The 13639-nt window shown below is 36.5% G+C and overlaps 3 protein-coding genes across 3 annotated transcripts; 1 reads left to right on the top strand and 2 right to left on the bottom strand.

Moving 5' to 3' along the window:
* Nucleotides 1–1507: 1507 nt before the first annotated feature.
* LOC148912085 (uncharacterized) lies at nucleotides 1508–3406 on the bottom strand. Its single transcript, XM_089027945.1, has 3 exons — nucleotides 3158–3406; nucleotides 2445–2580; nucleotides 1508–1728 (listed from the first exon to the last, which is right to left on the bottom strand). The coding sequence occupies exons 1-3, from the start codon at nucleotides 3332–3334 to the stop codon at nucleotides 1508–1510; spliced, it is 534 nt and encodes a 177-aa protein (XP_088884071.1). The 5' UTR covers nucleotides 3335–3406.
* A 342-nt stretch (nucleotides 3407–3748) lies between these two features.
* Nucleotides 3749–5782, top strand: LOC148912086 (uncharacterized). The gene has a single exon (XM_089027946.1). It carries the CDS (start codon nucleotides 3749–3751, stop codon nucleotides 5255–5257), a length of 1509 nt encoding a protein of 502 aa, XP_088884072.1. The 3' UTR covers nucleotides 5258–5782.
* On the bottom strand, nucleotides 5428–10208 carry LOC148912087 (uncharacterized). Its single transcript, XM_089027947.1, has 2 exons — nucleotides 10128–10208; nucleotides 5428–8486 (listed from the first exon to the last, which is right to left on the bottom strand). The coding sequence occupies exons 1-2, from the start codon at nucleotides 10206–10208 to the stop codon at nucleotides 5814–5816; spliced, it is 2754 nt and encodes a 917-aa protein (XP_088884073.1). The 3' UTR covers nucleotides 5428–5813.
* Between the last annotated feature and the right edge of the window lie 3431 nt (nucleotides 10209–13639).

Here is a 13639-nt window from a genome sequence, read left to right on the forward strand (position 1 = left end):
AGAGTCAACTGAGTCAAGTATAGATCGAGTACAATTGGAAGAAGATATATTTGAAAACGCTTTCTCTGTTTTCAGTTTCAAAGCGGGCTGTGTGTTTATTCCAGGAATCATTCGACCTACGAGCTCAAAACTGAATATACAAGATAATCGACCGTTTATGATACAATCGGGACGATCAACATAAAGCGTTGCGTTATGCGTGTTGATTTACATTACTGTTTATCTTGACCTTCAGGGGTCACGGCTCCTACTTCAAATGAAACTATTTATTTACACTGTGAACTAAGCAAGTATTTTATAGAAATACATTTAGAAATGCTATTTATTTCGTCTTCATCCAAGTCGGTAAATTAATGATTATTTATTGGAACGAATTCTCGTTTAGACCTTCGCATATTTCAACATACAATCTGAGCATTGCTTCGGCTGTTTGTAATCTTGTAATGCGTGGCGATCAATCTACTTTTTATTCTGAACGGCTTATTTAAATGACAAAACTGGCCGAACTTCCTTCAAAACTCCATTGGAATTGTTCTTTTTTTCGTCTTTTACTATTTTTTACGATCTACGTACATCTACATTGATTATTTTCTTAAGAAGTCACTTAGTAAATACAACTGTTGATCAGTAATATTAAAACTTCGCTCGATCGAGTTTGTGAGATTTTATTCCTGAATACCGCCGTGACTTTGAGCTGTCTGTATGGAGAATAAAGTCCTCCAGAGCTTGAAATCAGACTCTCTTCTTGAGTTCTAATTAAAATAACTTTTTTCGATAACCGGCTCGATCTACGAGTCTTCTGAAAAATCACGTTGTACCTAATAAGCGTGTTTGTTTACTTTTTAAAATACATTAGAAAAAAAGGTCTAAGTCATTGAAATTTTATTTCAGGTGTTAATCGTATAATTTTACTTCAACTTGCATCTTTCCTTGATTCTTTTAATATGAATAATTCGAAGATAAAACTATATGCGAGTGTGCACATGAACAGTGGGCCCCCACGGCGTCTACAAGTGCTAGAAACTGATCCCACATGGAACATCAGCATTTCGTTTCCTCATATAAAATAACAAAGTAATCTATATGGTATAAGAGCTTTGTGCTTGCTAGTGTCGTGTAACATTAGTAATCAAATGACGTAAGACGATCGCTAAACGTTTAATTATCGATCTGCTAACATCTTAGTGAGCGAGTAAGCGAGTGAGTGAGCGAGTGACACATTTGCATATTCAGACCCCTCACAATAACTCGTTTCTACGCTTCGCGTATCCACGAGTTAAAAAAGGATTTGGGCCGCAGAAGAATTTTGATTGTAAATAAAAAATCTTAATGCAATCTTGAATGTTACTTCATCCAAAAGACTAAAATAAGAAATCTACTTCTATTTATATTCAGCCAAACATCTGTACATGTAAGTTATTAATTTTTCTGACGTTCATGTAATTTTGATTATCAGTCAAGAGGTGACTTATAATACTGTTTACAGGACTTTGCGGTCTGAAATTCATTATGTAATTACTGAAACCTTATTACATGCCTCTCTGAGGAGATTTTTTCTGTGAACAGATATTAGCTTTGATTTTTGAGCCTCGATTAGCTCTGAAACATCTGGAGACTTTAAACTGTCTGCATTGAGTTTATATTTCTCTTTCTCTGCAGAAGTCATTTCCTTCCACTTTTTGGATGCTTCTTTATTCTTTTCAGGCAAAGACATTTTCCTGCATTCATCTAAAGAAAAGTTAATAATATTTATAATTAATTAAGGTTTATGTGTATTATTGAAATACACGCCTGGAATGTTTAGCTATACTACTTATATTACTATTATTTAATTGCATCTTCTCTTTAAAACTAGCTAAATTCAATATTGCTTGCAGCATTGTATTCAGGACAGATTAGTAGATTTGTACTAAAACTATTAGATCTCAAAAATACACTCACATGGTCTACATGTGTGATATAAAAGCCCATTCAGACATTGGCCTCAGGTGCTATTGACTACTACACCATGCATGTGGACTTTCGGTATAATTGTCAATTATTCACCTTGAAACAATAGGACAATATGGCAATATGTGGGCAATAAAATTGGCAATCGTTTTGTGAAGATAAAACCCAATTATTCCTTTTGTCTAGCTTTTAAATTCCTGGCCATAGTTAGAAGGGAATGGTTAGGAAACCCTTTTGTTATAGGTCTTTGTTCACTTTTTTTTCAAGCGTGACTGTGTACAATCCTTTGTTTTACCACTGTTTTACTATGCATTGTTGGCAATGATGGCTGAGACCAAAATCTTTCTTTTGGCTGCTAGTTCAAAATGCATGTTAAGAATCATGCATGCACTTTTTCATGCTTCTTGTTTTCAATAACACACTACTGCTTGTCACAAATGTTTCATTGATATTATTCACAAGTATCATAGGCTAGTAAGCTGTTGAGTACTGACCTGACTTGAAATATTCTACACAAAACATGTTATAGGAATGTGAGCCACGTGATCCAGTGGGTATCTTGATTGGCTTTGGAGCTGGCTGGCTCCCAGTACTAATCTTTTCCTTTTGTCTGGCATTTCCAATCCACTTCTACAAGTATGATATATTTAAATTCATTAAAAACTACTCAGATTGCATATATACCTTTTCCCTCCCCCTCCTCCCCCCATTTTCACCAGGTAATAAGTTACATTAAAAGACATTTCTTCTTTTACATGCTCGTATTTCGAATTCCTCCCTCGCATTTAGCTGTTTTGTTATTTTTAAGAAAAGAGATTTTTTGTTTTATTGGCTTTCGACTGCTTCAGTACGAGCCAGATGATCGTTGAAGATTGTTGAAGATTCCAAACTCGACAACTTTTTTTACTCTTTGCCAGATTTTTATCAACATGGTACTCTTTTATAGGAACAACAATTGTTAAAGGAAAATTTGCTAGTGTATCAAAATACGCTTTGTTTTGAGGTCAGTTTGGCGTATATCCCCACGTGCCATTATTATTCAGCTTAACAATTGACCCGTACCTTCAGGAAAAATGACTTTGTTTCATACAGTAAACTAAGTAAGGGATGGAATCGATTACAAATACAATGATATAGCTATGAAATGTTGGGAATAAAATCAGTTTAAATGCCTAATTTAAGACTTGAACAAAGTAAAATAACTCACCTTGACTTGCTCAATACTAAGTCCTGTTTCTTCGGCTGCCTTATCGATTTTGTCGCGATTAACGGAAGCGCATGTTTTCATGCCGTCATCATAAAACTCCTGTAGCTTTGATCTCTGAACATCGTTAATTTTGTTGTATGTTCTTTTGCGATTTCTACTTGTATTGCTTTCGGCCATGATACATCGATTTATAATACAGTGTAGTAGCGAGAATCAAACCTGGACTTTGTCTCTTCTAGTCCACAGACAACGCGGAGATTTGATTGGTCAATTTGTATATGAATATGTAATTAGTTGCTCAGATGACTTAGATGATCATTTAAGACGGCTTCGACCCATTGATCTAAATTTAGTTTAGCTGGGTATTAGCCATTTAGATCGTGTGAATAGGGTGGCAGTTACCTGTCTCTAGTAAATTCAATATAATATAGGGAGTAGACGATATTACAATTAATTTTATAATTTTGATATATAAGATGTCACTGTATAGATCGTTTTCACGCACGTGACCAAATCACTTGACAACCGTTGCTAGCCGCCATATTGGTGTACCAAAAGTGTAAACAAACCAAGAGCGTCTTGAGTGTGAAGATGGTTTTATGTATGATTGTTGGCTGCGCATCGAAAAGTGGAAGAGATAAAGGAGTTTATTTTGCAAGAGTACCTTCTATGGTTACTAGTCAAGGGGAAGAAGCTAAATATTTGTCAGAAGAAAGGCAATCGAGGTGGATCACAGCTATAAGCCGAGATGATCTGACGGAGGCGATTATCGAGAATGATCGAGTATGTGGCAAACACTTCGTAAGTGGAAGGGCTGCGAAACCTTGGGATAAATACAACATAGACTGGGTTCCAACTCTTCAATTAGGACACAAGAAAAAGCAGCGTTCAAATCTGGAAACAGCGGCAAAGAGAAGCGAGAGAGCGAGAAATCGCGAGCAAAAGAGGTCTTTGCCGTTTGACACTGAACACACTAGTGACGAAGAGCTGTTGGCAAAGCGAAAGAAACTGAATGAACCAGGTACTGAAGTTTTGAATATTGACTTCTGTACACCAGAAGAAGATGATTCAGAACAAAAGGATGCTGCCACTCAGACAGAGGAAGCAAAAATCTCCCAAGCAGGTACACAAACCGATGAGTTTGAATATCTTTTCGAGTCTCTTAAGCTGGACGATAATAAGCCATTTGACTGTTATGACTTTGAAAATAATGATGACAAAGTCTCCTTCTACACTGGATTACCCTCTTTTGATATATTAAACACAGTTTTTAAACTCGTTTCACCACACGTAAGCCGAAGGACTCAAAGCCTGACACAGTTTCAAGAATTTGCCATGACACTGATGAAACTCAAACTTAACATGCCATTTCAAGATCTAAGCTATCGATTTTCGGTGTCTTTATCTACAGTCTCAAGAATTTTTTCTTCCTGGATGGTAGCTTTGGATATAAGATTACAACCATTAATCCACTGGCCAGAAAGGGAAGATTTGCACCGTACCATGCCCCAAAGTTTTCACTTTTCCTTTGGTAACAAAACCACTGTTATCATTGACTGTTTTGAGGTCTTTATTAACAGACCTTCAAACCTTTATGCCCGTGCACAAACTTTTTCTTCTTATAAGCACCACAATACAGTGAAAATACTCATTGGCATTTCACCACAAGGAAGTATCTCCTTTGTTTCAAAAGCCTGGGGAGGAAGAACTTCTGACAAGTTCCTGACAGAGAACTGTGGTTTAATGAAGATGCTAGTAGCTGGAGATCTAGTCCTTGCAGACAGAGGCTTCACTATTCAAGAAAGCCTAATGTTTCACCGTGCACAGCTTGCCATCCCTGCGTTCACCAGGGGAAAAGACCAACTTGATCCTGTTGATGTGGAGCAAACACGTGGCATTGCTAATGTACGTATTCATGTGGAGAGAGTCATTGGACTTCTTCGGCGAAAGTACACAATATTTTCTGGCATTCTACCCATAGATTTCCTTCAGTGCAACCCTAATGATTCCAACGAAGATTCAAAACCAATGATTGACCGTATAATTAATGTATGTGCTGCTCTTGTAAACTTGTGCCCTGGAATAGTTGCATTTGATTGATTAAAACCAGAGAAATACATTGTGAGCCATTGTTCTTAGACAATGTAACATGTTTTGAATGAGAATTGGGGCTCACAATCATTTCTCTGTAAATTAATGCAGCAAATGTTACTATTACCCCTGATGCATTACTACACATAATACTTTTTAAAATGTTAACATACAGCGTGTTTCAGTTGAGTATGGAGGGCTGAGTTTTATTGAAAATTTTATCAATATGTTTTCGTGGGATAAAACTAATGTGGTCAAGCTAAGGCGGATCACTGAAGTTGTGATGGAAATGTGAAATACATGTAGGCATGTGAAAGTTTGAATTAGGCATGCACACTTTCATCGCAACTCCAACACAATCTATCTTTAGAAATCTTTGTATATGATTAAGTATCATGACATGTACATATGCTTTTTTGAAATTTTCTAATAGCATGAACACTAACTTTTTTAGGTCATTGTATTTCATAATTAACTCTTATAGTTAAACCTTTAGAGATAAATGTCTCATGAAATTAAAGAAATAGGCAATAATTTTTATTCCAAAATAAATGCCTCAAGAAGTTCAAGTGGTAGGGAAAAGTGTCAAATGACCAGCTTTAAGACAACTCAGCAAATGTGGCCGCATCCTTGGAATGATGAACTTCACAACTGGAGTTTTACCATAGGCTAGGCATGTGGCATATGCAATGGCAAACACACCACAATCACTCCCATTTTGCTGTTGTTGCACAGGTATATGAGTGATATTCTTGAAATTTGGACCAAGCAAATTCTTCGTGAGCTCGATTATCTCTTGCGAAATTGGTGATGTCATGCTGTCTAACAGGTTAACATACCCAGGAAGACAGCCAATAGATGTTAAGCATGCCCAGTGATTGTTATTCAAATGCACTATCTGAATGAAATCACCAGTAACAACACTGAACTGTCTGACAGGACCAAGGGTTGGTCTTTGGAAACCACTTACATTGCTGTTGACTTTCATAAGCAGTACATGTGCTTCTTGGATCACAGAACAGTCTAACCATCCTGTTGGAGATGCAATAAGGTCAAACTCTGACTGTGTAAGCTTTCCAAGTGGCTTTTGTTTGTCACTGACACTGCTGTTGGTTCCTTGGATTTGTTTGACAAACTTGACACTTCCACTTCCTTTTTTCTTATTAGATTGTGCTTGATTCTTTTTACAATCTGGGCATAACCATGTGGAATTAGCATTGTTTGGCATACGTTTAAGGCTTAAACAGGCCAAGTGAAAAAATGTTCCATTTTTGCACACAGGGTTATGGCACTCAATAAGCTTATCTGTATTCTTTGCCTTGCTCTTGCATATACAGATATCATCCAGGGCCAAGGCTTTAGAAGATGCTATTTTTTTCTTGCTTGATTGGGACTTGCCTTTAGAGTTTTTGAATTCAGGTAACAATCTGCAATTTGGGCAGTACCATGTTTTGGGTGTGGTTGTCAGTCCCAAGCATGAAAGATAAAATGTACTGATTGGGCACATGGGGTTGGCACAACAGACACATGATCTATCTTGGGCAGTTCTACAAAAGCAAATAGCCCCACTTGCTGTTGGCTCACTTCTTTTTGAAGTATGCCTTCTAGTGGACCATTTTCCAAGCACTTCAGGTAAGACACAGGTTCTCCAAAAAGTGGTGAGCTTTGGCAATGCAATTTCCCAGTGTTCTTTGTCTGGGAATATTCTCGGCTGGACAAGTGTCGTACTCCCATCATCTCCAAATGCACATACAACAAAGTCACAGTAATCTTTGTGTAAAGTAAACAGCTGCTGCTGGACTTGATAGTAATACTGGTGATCATGCTTAAGGGTAAACATTTCATTGTTATCTTTTAGTAGACAACATGATGACTTTGATAGATAGCTATTAAAGTCACAGTCCTCAATGCAAAAAGGGCATTTCACCTCCCTACATCCTTCTCCACAACAGTCGCAAGAACATAAGAAGTCAGGTGTCGCATGTATATATGGATAAGCTTCATTGATAAACAGACCACACTTCTGAACCTTGAAATTGGTGTGCTTCCCTTTCATTATTTGTTCATAGGCCTTGATAGCATCTTCCTCATGTTTACAACCATGAACAGTGGCTTTAGTGGTAAACTTGGCTAGCTCTGGGTAACAAATTGATTGTATTAGAGACAGGGAGGGCAAAGCAGGATCTGAGTGGCATGCAGCCTTACTTTGAGAAGCTCCAATTCTTCCAGCTCTGTGTTTGAAAAAGTTATGTCCTTTTGACTGTTTTAAGGTATCTCTCTCAATTTGTTCTATGTGATTTTTTGAAATTTCAATCTTTATGCCTTGACAGACCTTTATAAGCTCTGGATATGATAGATCTAAGTATTCCTTTTTACAAAGATCATTTACTGTTGGAACAGATCTGCTTTTCAGCACAAAGCTACTTGAGTATGGAGAAATCAAGCTTAGAACCACGGCCTTGTTTTGACTCTTGTTGATTTCCGCGTAGAAAGCATCCATTTCCGGTTCTGTAGGAGCTTTGCATTCTTTTGAAGAAGACTTTAATGTTCCTAAAACTTGTGTTGACTTGCTTTGACTGGGAATATCGTTATGATAATCGATTTTTTTCTCTAAGTCCGTCTTCATTTTTCGTGCAGAAGTAAAATTGATATCTCGTACTCTAGCATAATCAACTTGTTTCACGTAGGTTGGCAAAATCCACGTGCACTTTACTTGGGTACAGGATAACTTGCCGTTTATTTTCGTCCAGGCTTCTAGGTAAAATAGTACGCTAGCTACGTGAGAACACGACTCACCAAGACCAGCTTTACAACCTAAACAGTGACAAGAAATTATGTTCCCCTGTTTTTCTGTGATTATCCATACTGGGATCAGAGCATCGTTCATTCGCTGAGAATGTCTCACCTTCGCGACAACAACAAACTTGTCAGAAATGATGTGGCCTTCTACGCTTGCAATAAATCCGGAGACCATCTGATTATAAGCTTCCAGACTACGAAAAGCTTTAAACTGTTGGTTTGTGTAGAAACTTGTTTCTAGGACGAGATAAAATAGCAGATCTGTAGATTCTACTGGAGGTAAACAGTCCGGCTCAAAAAGGTTGCTGTCAACTAACACGGGGTCGATTCCAATCGACGAAATTTTATCAAGATAACGCCGTTTCACTCGAGTTTCCAGCTTCTTGGCATACTCAGATAGAGGTATTGAAGATAAATTTTCGCTAAACTCTTTTTTTTCCTATTCACCGGCAACATATTCCATATTATTCAGAGCACTTCGCTAGTCATGGCATGATTGTTACACACATGTTTTTGCATAGTCACGCTATCGAGGTACACCAATATGGCGACCGGAAATTGATGACGACACGTGAAAACGATCTATAAAGCGAGAGAAAAATATTTTAAAACATTATGAAAATATAGAGAGCAAGATAGCAAAATCAAAAAATAAGACACAAAAACATCTAAGAAAATGGGAAAAAATCATTAAAAGGCCTTGAAATAAGGTAAAAGGCAAGATATTTTCTTTTCTCTTTCTGTTTTCTTTTTTCTTCTTTTTGTCAATTTTGTTTTTGAATCTCGTAAATAATGTTCAATATCTCAAAAAGTAAAAAAGTTATAAGTACAGATTTTTAAAATTAAGAAAAAAAAACCATCAAATTTATGTACTTGTAATTAATTTATTTGTTTAATGATTAATAAAAATGTTTAAAGAAATTGCTGAAGGAATTTCAATTTCTAGTTGACGAAAAAAAGACAGTTCCAGGTATTTATGGAAAGCGAGCAACGCAAGATTTTCAGACTTGAAAAAGAATCTATCCCTATCATGACCGCACGCCTAGAGTCTTGCACGAAACATTGCCGTGAAGGACGCCAATTCGTTTTGAGATGGATTTGAATATGTATTCTCTTGAAATGTAGTGCGAAGTCTATAGTAATGTTTCAAGTTGTGTACAAGTCTTACAAGAAAAGCTTATTTTAAGTAAGTGTTTATCCAACAAAGTAAACCTTACAAAGTTTTTTGTTTCGAAAATGATTGAACACTTGATAATATGCTCAAATTGCTATTTAGTAGTAAGTTGTATGTAAGCATATCAATATTTTTAATAACAGTAAACATGTTTTGATTTTAAAATGTGTAGTATTTACGTGCTATTCTTATACGTGTTATTTTCTTGATTATTACCGATCCACACATATCTCGTTTTTTTCTGCTTCTCGAGGCGCGCAGAGGTCTATTGGGATTGATTGCTTTTCAGCAAATGCGATTCGCAATCTGGTTGGCTAATCGATTTCCGTCAAATCACCTGGTGTATGTTAGTATATTAATATTTTTAATAACAATAAACATGTTTTGATTTTAAATTGTGTAGTATTTACAAGCTATTCTTATATGTGTTATGCTCTTGATCATTATTGATCCACAAATACCTTGTTTTTTTCTGCTTCTCAAGGCGCGCAAAGGTCTATTGGGATTGATACTTTTTCAGCAAATGCGATTCGCAATCTGATTGGATAATTCCATCAGATCACCTGGTGTCGTCTCAAAAAACTGATTAACAAGGTGAAATTCTAAAAACATTATTTCTGACTGACATAAAGATCATAAAGATATACATTTTTTTTTTTTAATTGCATTTATTTATTTATTGTTTTCTAACTTATAGCACAACGTTTTGGATAACCAGCTTTCTATGGTTTGATAGATATCCACATGTAGCCACGACAAAAGGAAGAAGTAGCCTTTTGTGTCGAAATGTTTTAGATGTGCTTCGATAGATTTTTAAAAACCCAATTGCATGTTTGATCTTAACTGTAATAGACTGTAAAATCATATTAGCGTTTCGTTGCCGCTGGTTTCGCACGACCGTCCTACAGTAGCGGGATATCCACCATCAGCAGCAAACCTCGCTCCTCTTAGCATTGCAAATTGTCCTATGCCCAACTGTGGAATCATCCAATAGGTCTCCGAGTCATTCAGATGACCTGGAAATCTTAAAATATACACTAGTTCGTACCATCTCCACACCGTTCTTCGAATTGGTCTTCGCAAACTCAAACTTCAAGTTCGTCGTTAGACTCTAGTCCGCAGCCAATGGTTGTAACAAAGAAAACTCCAGTACACAAGTACACAGAATTACAATTAAAACCTGAACTTTTTGAGTTTTAGTATGCTTACTTTTGGAGTTTATATGCTAATCATTCTATATAAGTAACCCCCCGTCCCCAATTCCTAGGGCTTAGAAAAAAACGCAATGAAAAAAACTATGAAATAAAATAAATAAATAAATAAAATAAAATAAACCCTTCTAACCCCTCTAATTGGAATCTGTAATATTTTTAGCTATGGTTTTGTTCTCATTCACTTAACTGGAACAATAAATTCCAATTCGGCCGGAATTCCGCTCAATCGGAAAACCCTATTTGTAATCGCAAAAAGGTATTTTCTTAGCTCGCGATGTCCTGCAAGAAAGTCAAACACTATGTTAATCCGATTTGCACTTTAGGTTTTGCACATTTTTTAGATGCCTGCACGTAGTTCCGCGTATTTTTCTTGTTTTTTAAACCGTTCTCTCCGCCATTTCACCAACTTGACAAACTGTGCCTTGTTTCTTTATCTTTTACAACTATGTCTGGTTTATTCACACCGTTTTCTGGAGCTTTCTCAAATTGAAAGGGTACATTCCATTATATTTTTGGCTTTTTCATTTCGAAGTACTGCTGATGGCATACTTTGTTGGTACCATGGCTTTCCATTATCGCTTTCTTGAACGTTGTACTTTTCCAGCAAACAGTGGTATATCGGTCTCAGCATTCTGTCGTGCCCGGCTGTGTAAATCATCATCATCATCATCATCTTCCTCCTCCTTGTCCTCCTCCTCCTCCTCATTATCAAATCAAAGCTAGTAGAACCAACGATCCCAATGATTGGGCTTTATTTAAGAAACAAAGAAATATAGTCAATAAGCAAATACGATTAACTAAACAAAGGTATTACCAAAATAGCTTTAATGAGTACACCAGCGATTCCCGAAAGACCTGGCAAACTGTCAACGAGCTAACTTGCCGAAAATCTGGGAAACGTCAGTGATGGCACTAAAAGTGAATGGATTATCGATAACTAATCCATTGGAGCTATCAAACGAATTTAATAACCATTTTGTTAACATTGGTCCAAAACTTTCCAGTGAGATAGACTGTGATGGCAGGTAGCCATCAAAGATATCTTAATGGTACAGATAAACGGTTTGAGCTCCAACCGACTAATTCAAATAAAGTCTTTTCAACTTTAAATAAACTAAACAAATCAAAGGCAACAGGCATTGACAAAATATCTGCTAGGCTTATCAGAGAATGCGCTGATTTGATTTGTGTGCCTTTATGTGATATTTTCAATCAATCTATTAAGTTAGGGATTTTCCCAGATGACTGCAAATACGCTAGGGTTACCCCTCTTTTTAAACAGGGTAACCGCAGGGACGCTAACAATTACCGTCCAATATCAGTGATTCCAATAGTGGCAGAGGTGTGTGAAAGGATAGTTTACAAACAATTATATGCCTATTTGGAAGAGTACGATATTCTATGTCAAAACCAATCAGGGTTTCGTGCTATTCACTCAACTGCAACAACTTTGTTGGAAGCTACAGATTCTTGGGCATATAATATTGACAACGGTAAAATCAATGCTGTCATTTTTCTAGATTCAAAAAAGGCCTTTGACCATTGACGACCAAATCCTTTTATCTAAATTAAGCTATCATGGTATATATGGTCATCGTAATTCAAAAAGACTGGAAGAAAGATCGATCAAACATTCACACACAATACCGGGAAAGATGGCGGACGTTAGTAAAAGCTCTGCACCAATTACCTTAGAAGTAGTTACGGAACTTCTTAAAGTTCAGGAAAACTGTTACAACAGCTTTCTAAAAATGTTAATGAATGATTTCAACAGTCGTTTAGATATAATAACTCGTGCTATTCAAGAAATCAAAAGCAGTCTTGAGTACTCTCAAAGTGACATCGATGATCTCAAGGACAAAGGTAAAACCGTTGATGATTTGAACACCAATCTAAATACATTGAAGAAACAATTTGAAGAGCTGGAAGATAAAGTGGATTATCTCGAGAATCAGAGTAGGCGAAATAATGTAAGAATTTCAGGTATTCAGGACGATCGAATTGAAAATTGGGAAACAACCGAAAAGAAAGTCAAAGACCTGCTTGATTCAAAGTTGGGTTTGGATGCTGACAATATTGTAATCGAAAGAGCTCACCGTACTGGGAAACCGAGAAGTGGAAAACCTAAACAGATTGTCGCAAAGTTTCTCAACTACAAAGATAAAGAACAGATCCTAAAGTGTAGCAAGAGGCTGAAAGGTACAGGAATCTTCATAAACGAAGATTTCTCGGCATGTGTACTTCAAAGGAGGAGTGAACAGCAAGAAGAACTACGAAAAGCTCGAAATGAAGGAAAATTGCCTTCTTTAATGTTGATCGTTTGGTCATAAAAGGTCGCTATCCAAGCCAGTTGCCGTCTGCGCCTTTTGGATTTTTGGGAGTAAGTGCTGGATATTACCCAGGTCTAGCACAGAGTCAAAGCACGATTGGAGATGATGGTAACAATGATGGCTGAATTTGTACATGTTAACTTAGCGCTTTTCAAGGCAAGATCAATTTGTTTGACAAGAGGAGAGAACCACTCTTACGACCTTTGATATGGAGCTGCAGCTATCTGCGTCGATATATGGACTAAGCTAAGTAGCTTACTGTACTTTAATATTAATAATATTTACATCATCTATCGTAATAGCTATGCTTATAATATCAACTTAAAACCAAACTTATAGTCTAGCACATATATTATATATTTTCCTTATATAAATAATAAGCACACCTTTATTAGCTCACTGTTTCTTAACTTAAGAAATGTTTTCTTTTTCTCTCTCTTTTCTTTAAATGGTATTAGAAAAAAATTATCGTAAATGCTGTTTCTATTGCAGTAAGCAAATTAATGCTAACTCTATAGTTGTCCAATGCTCGTATTGTTGTTGCTTCTCCCACTTTAAGTGTTTAAAAAAGACTTCGTTGGCTAATGAAGTTGATTGTTTTGTTGACAGTTTCTTATGTCAAAAATGTGTCATGAACGCCCTGCCTTTTATGCATCTAAATGATGATGAATTTAATACTGCTGTTTGAATTGCAAAATGGGTCAAGTTCATCGCTTGATCGCCTCTGCACGCTTTCTTTTCATCCCTTTAGAGATGACAATAATATCGCAAAATCCAAAGCTAATTTCCTTGATAATTTTTGTGATCCGGATGAACGAGTCTTTAACAAAATTGATGAAATGACTAACAAATGTAAGTATTACACTGAAGACAG

This window comes from Actinia tenebrosa, unplaced genomic scaffold (assembly GCF_029948245.1).
Source record: "Actinia tenebrosa isolate PJP-AT-01 unplaced genomic scaffold, QUT_ActTen_1.0 PGA_scaffold12__29_contigs__length_12842862, whole genome shotgun sequence".
NCBI classification, from domain to species: Eukaryota; Metazoa; Cnidaria; class Anthozoa; order Actiniaria; family Actiniidae; genus Actinia; species Actinia tenebrosa.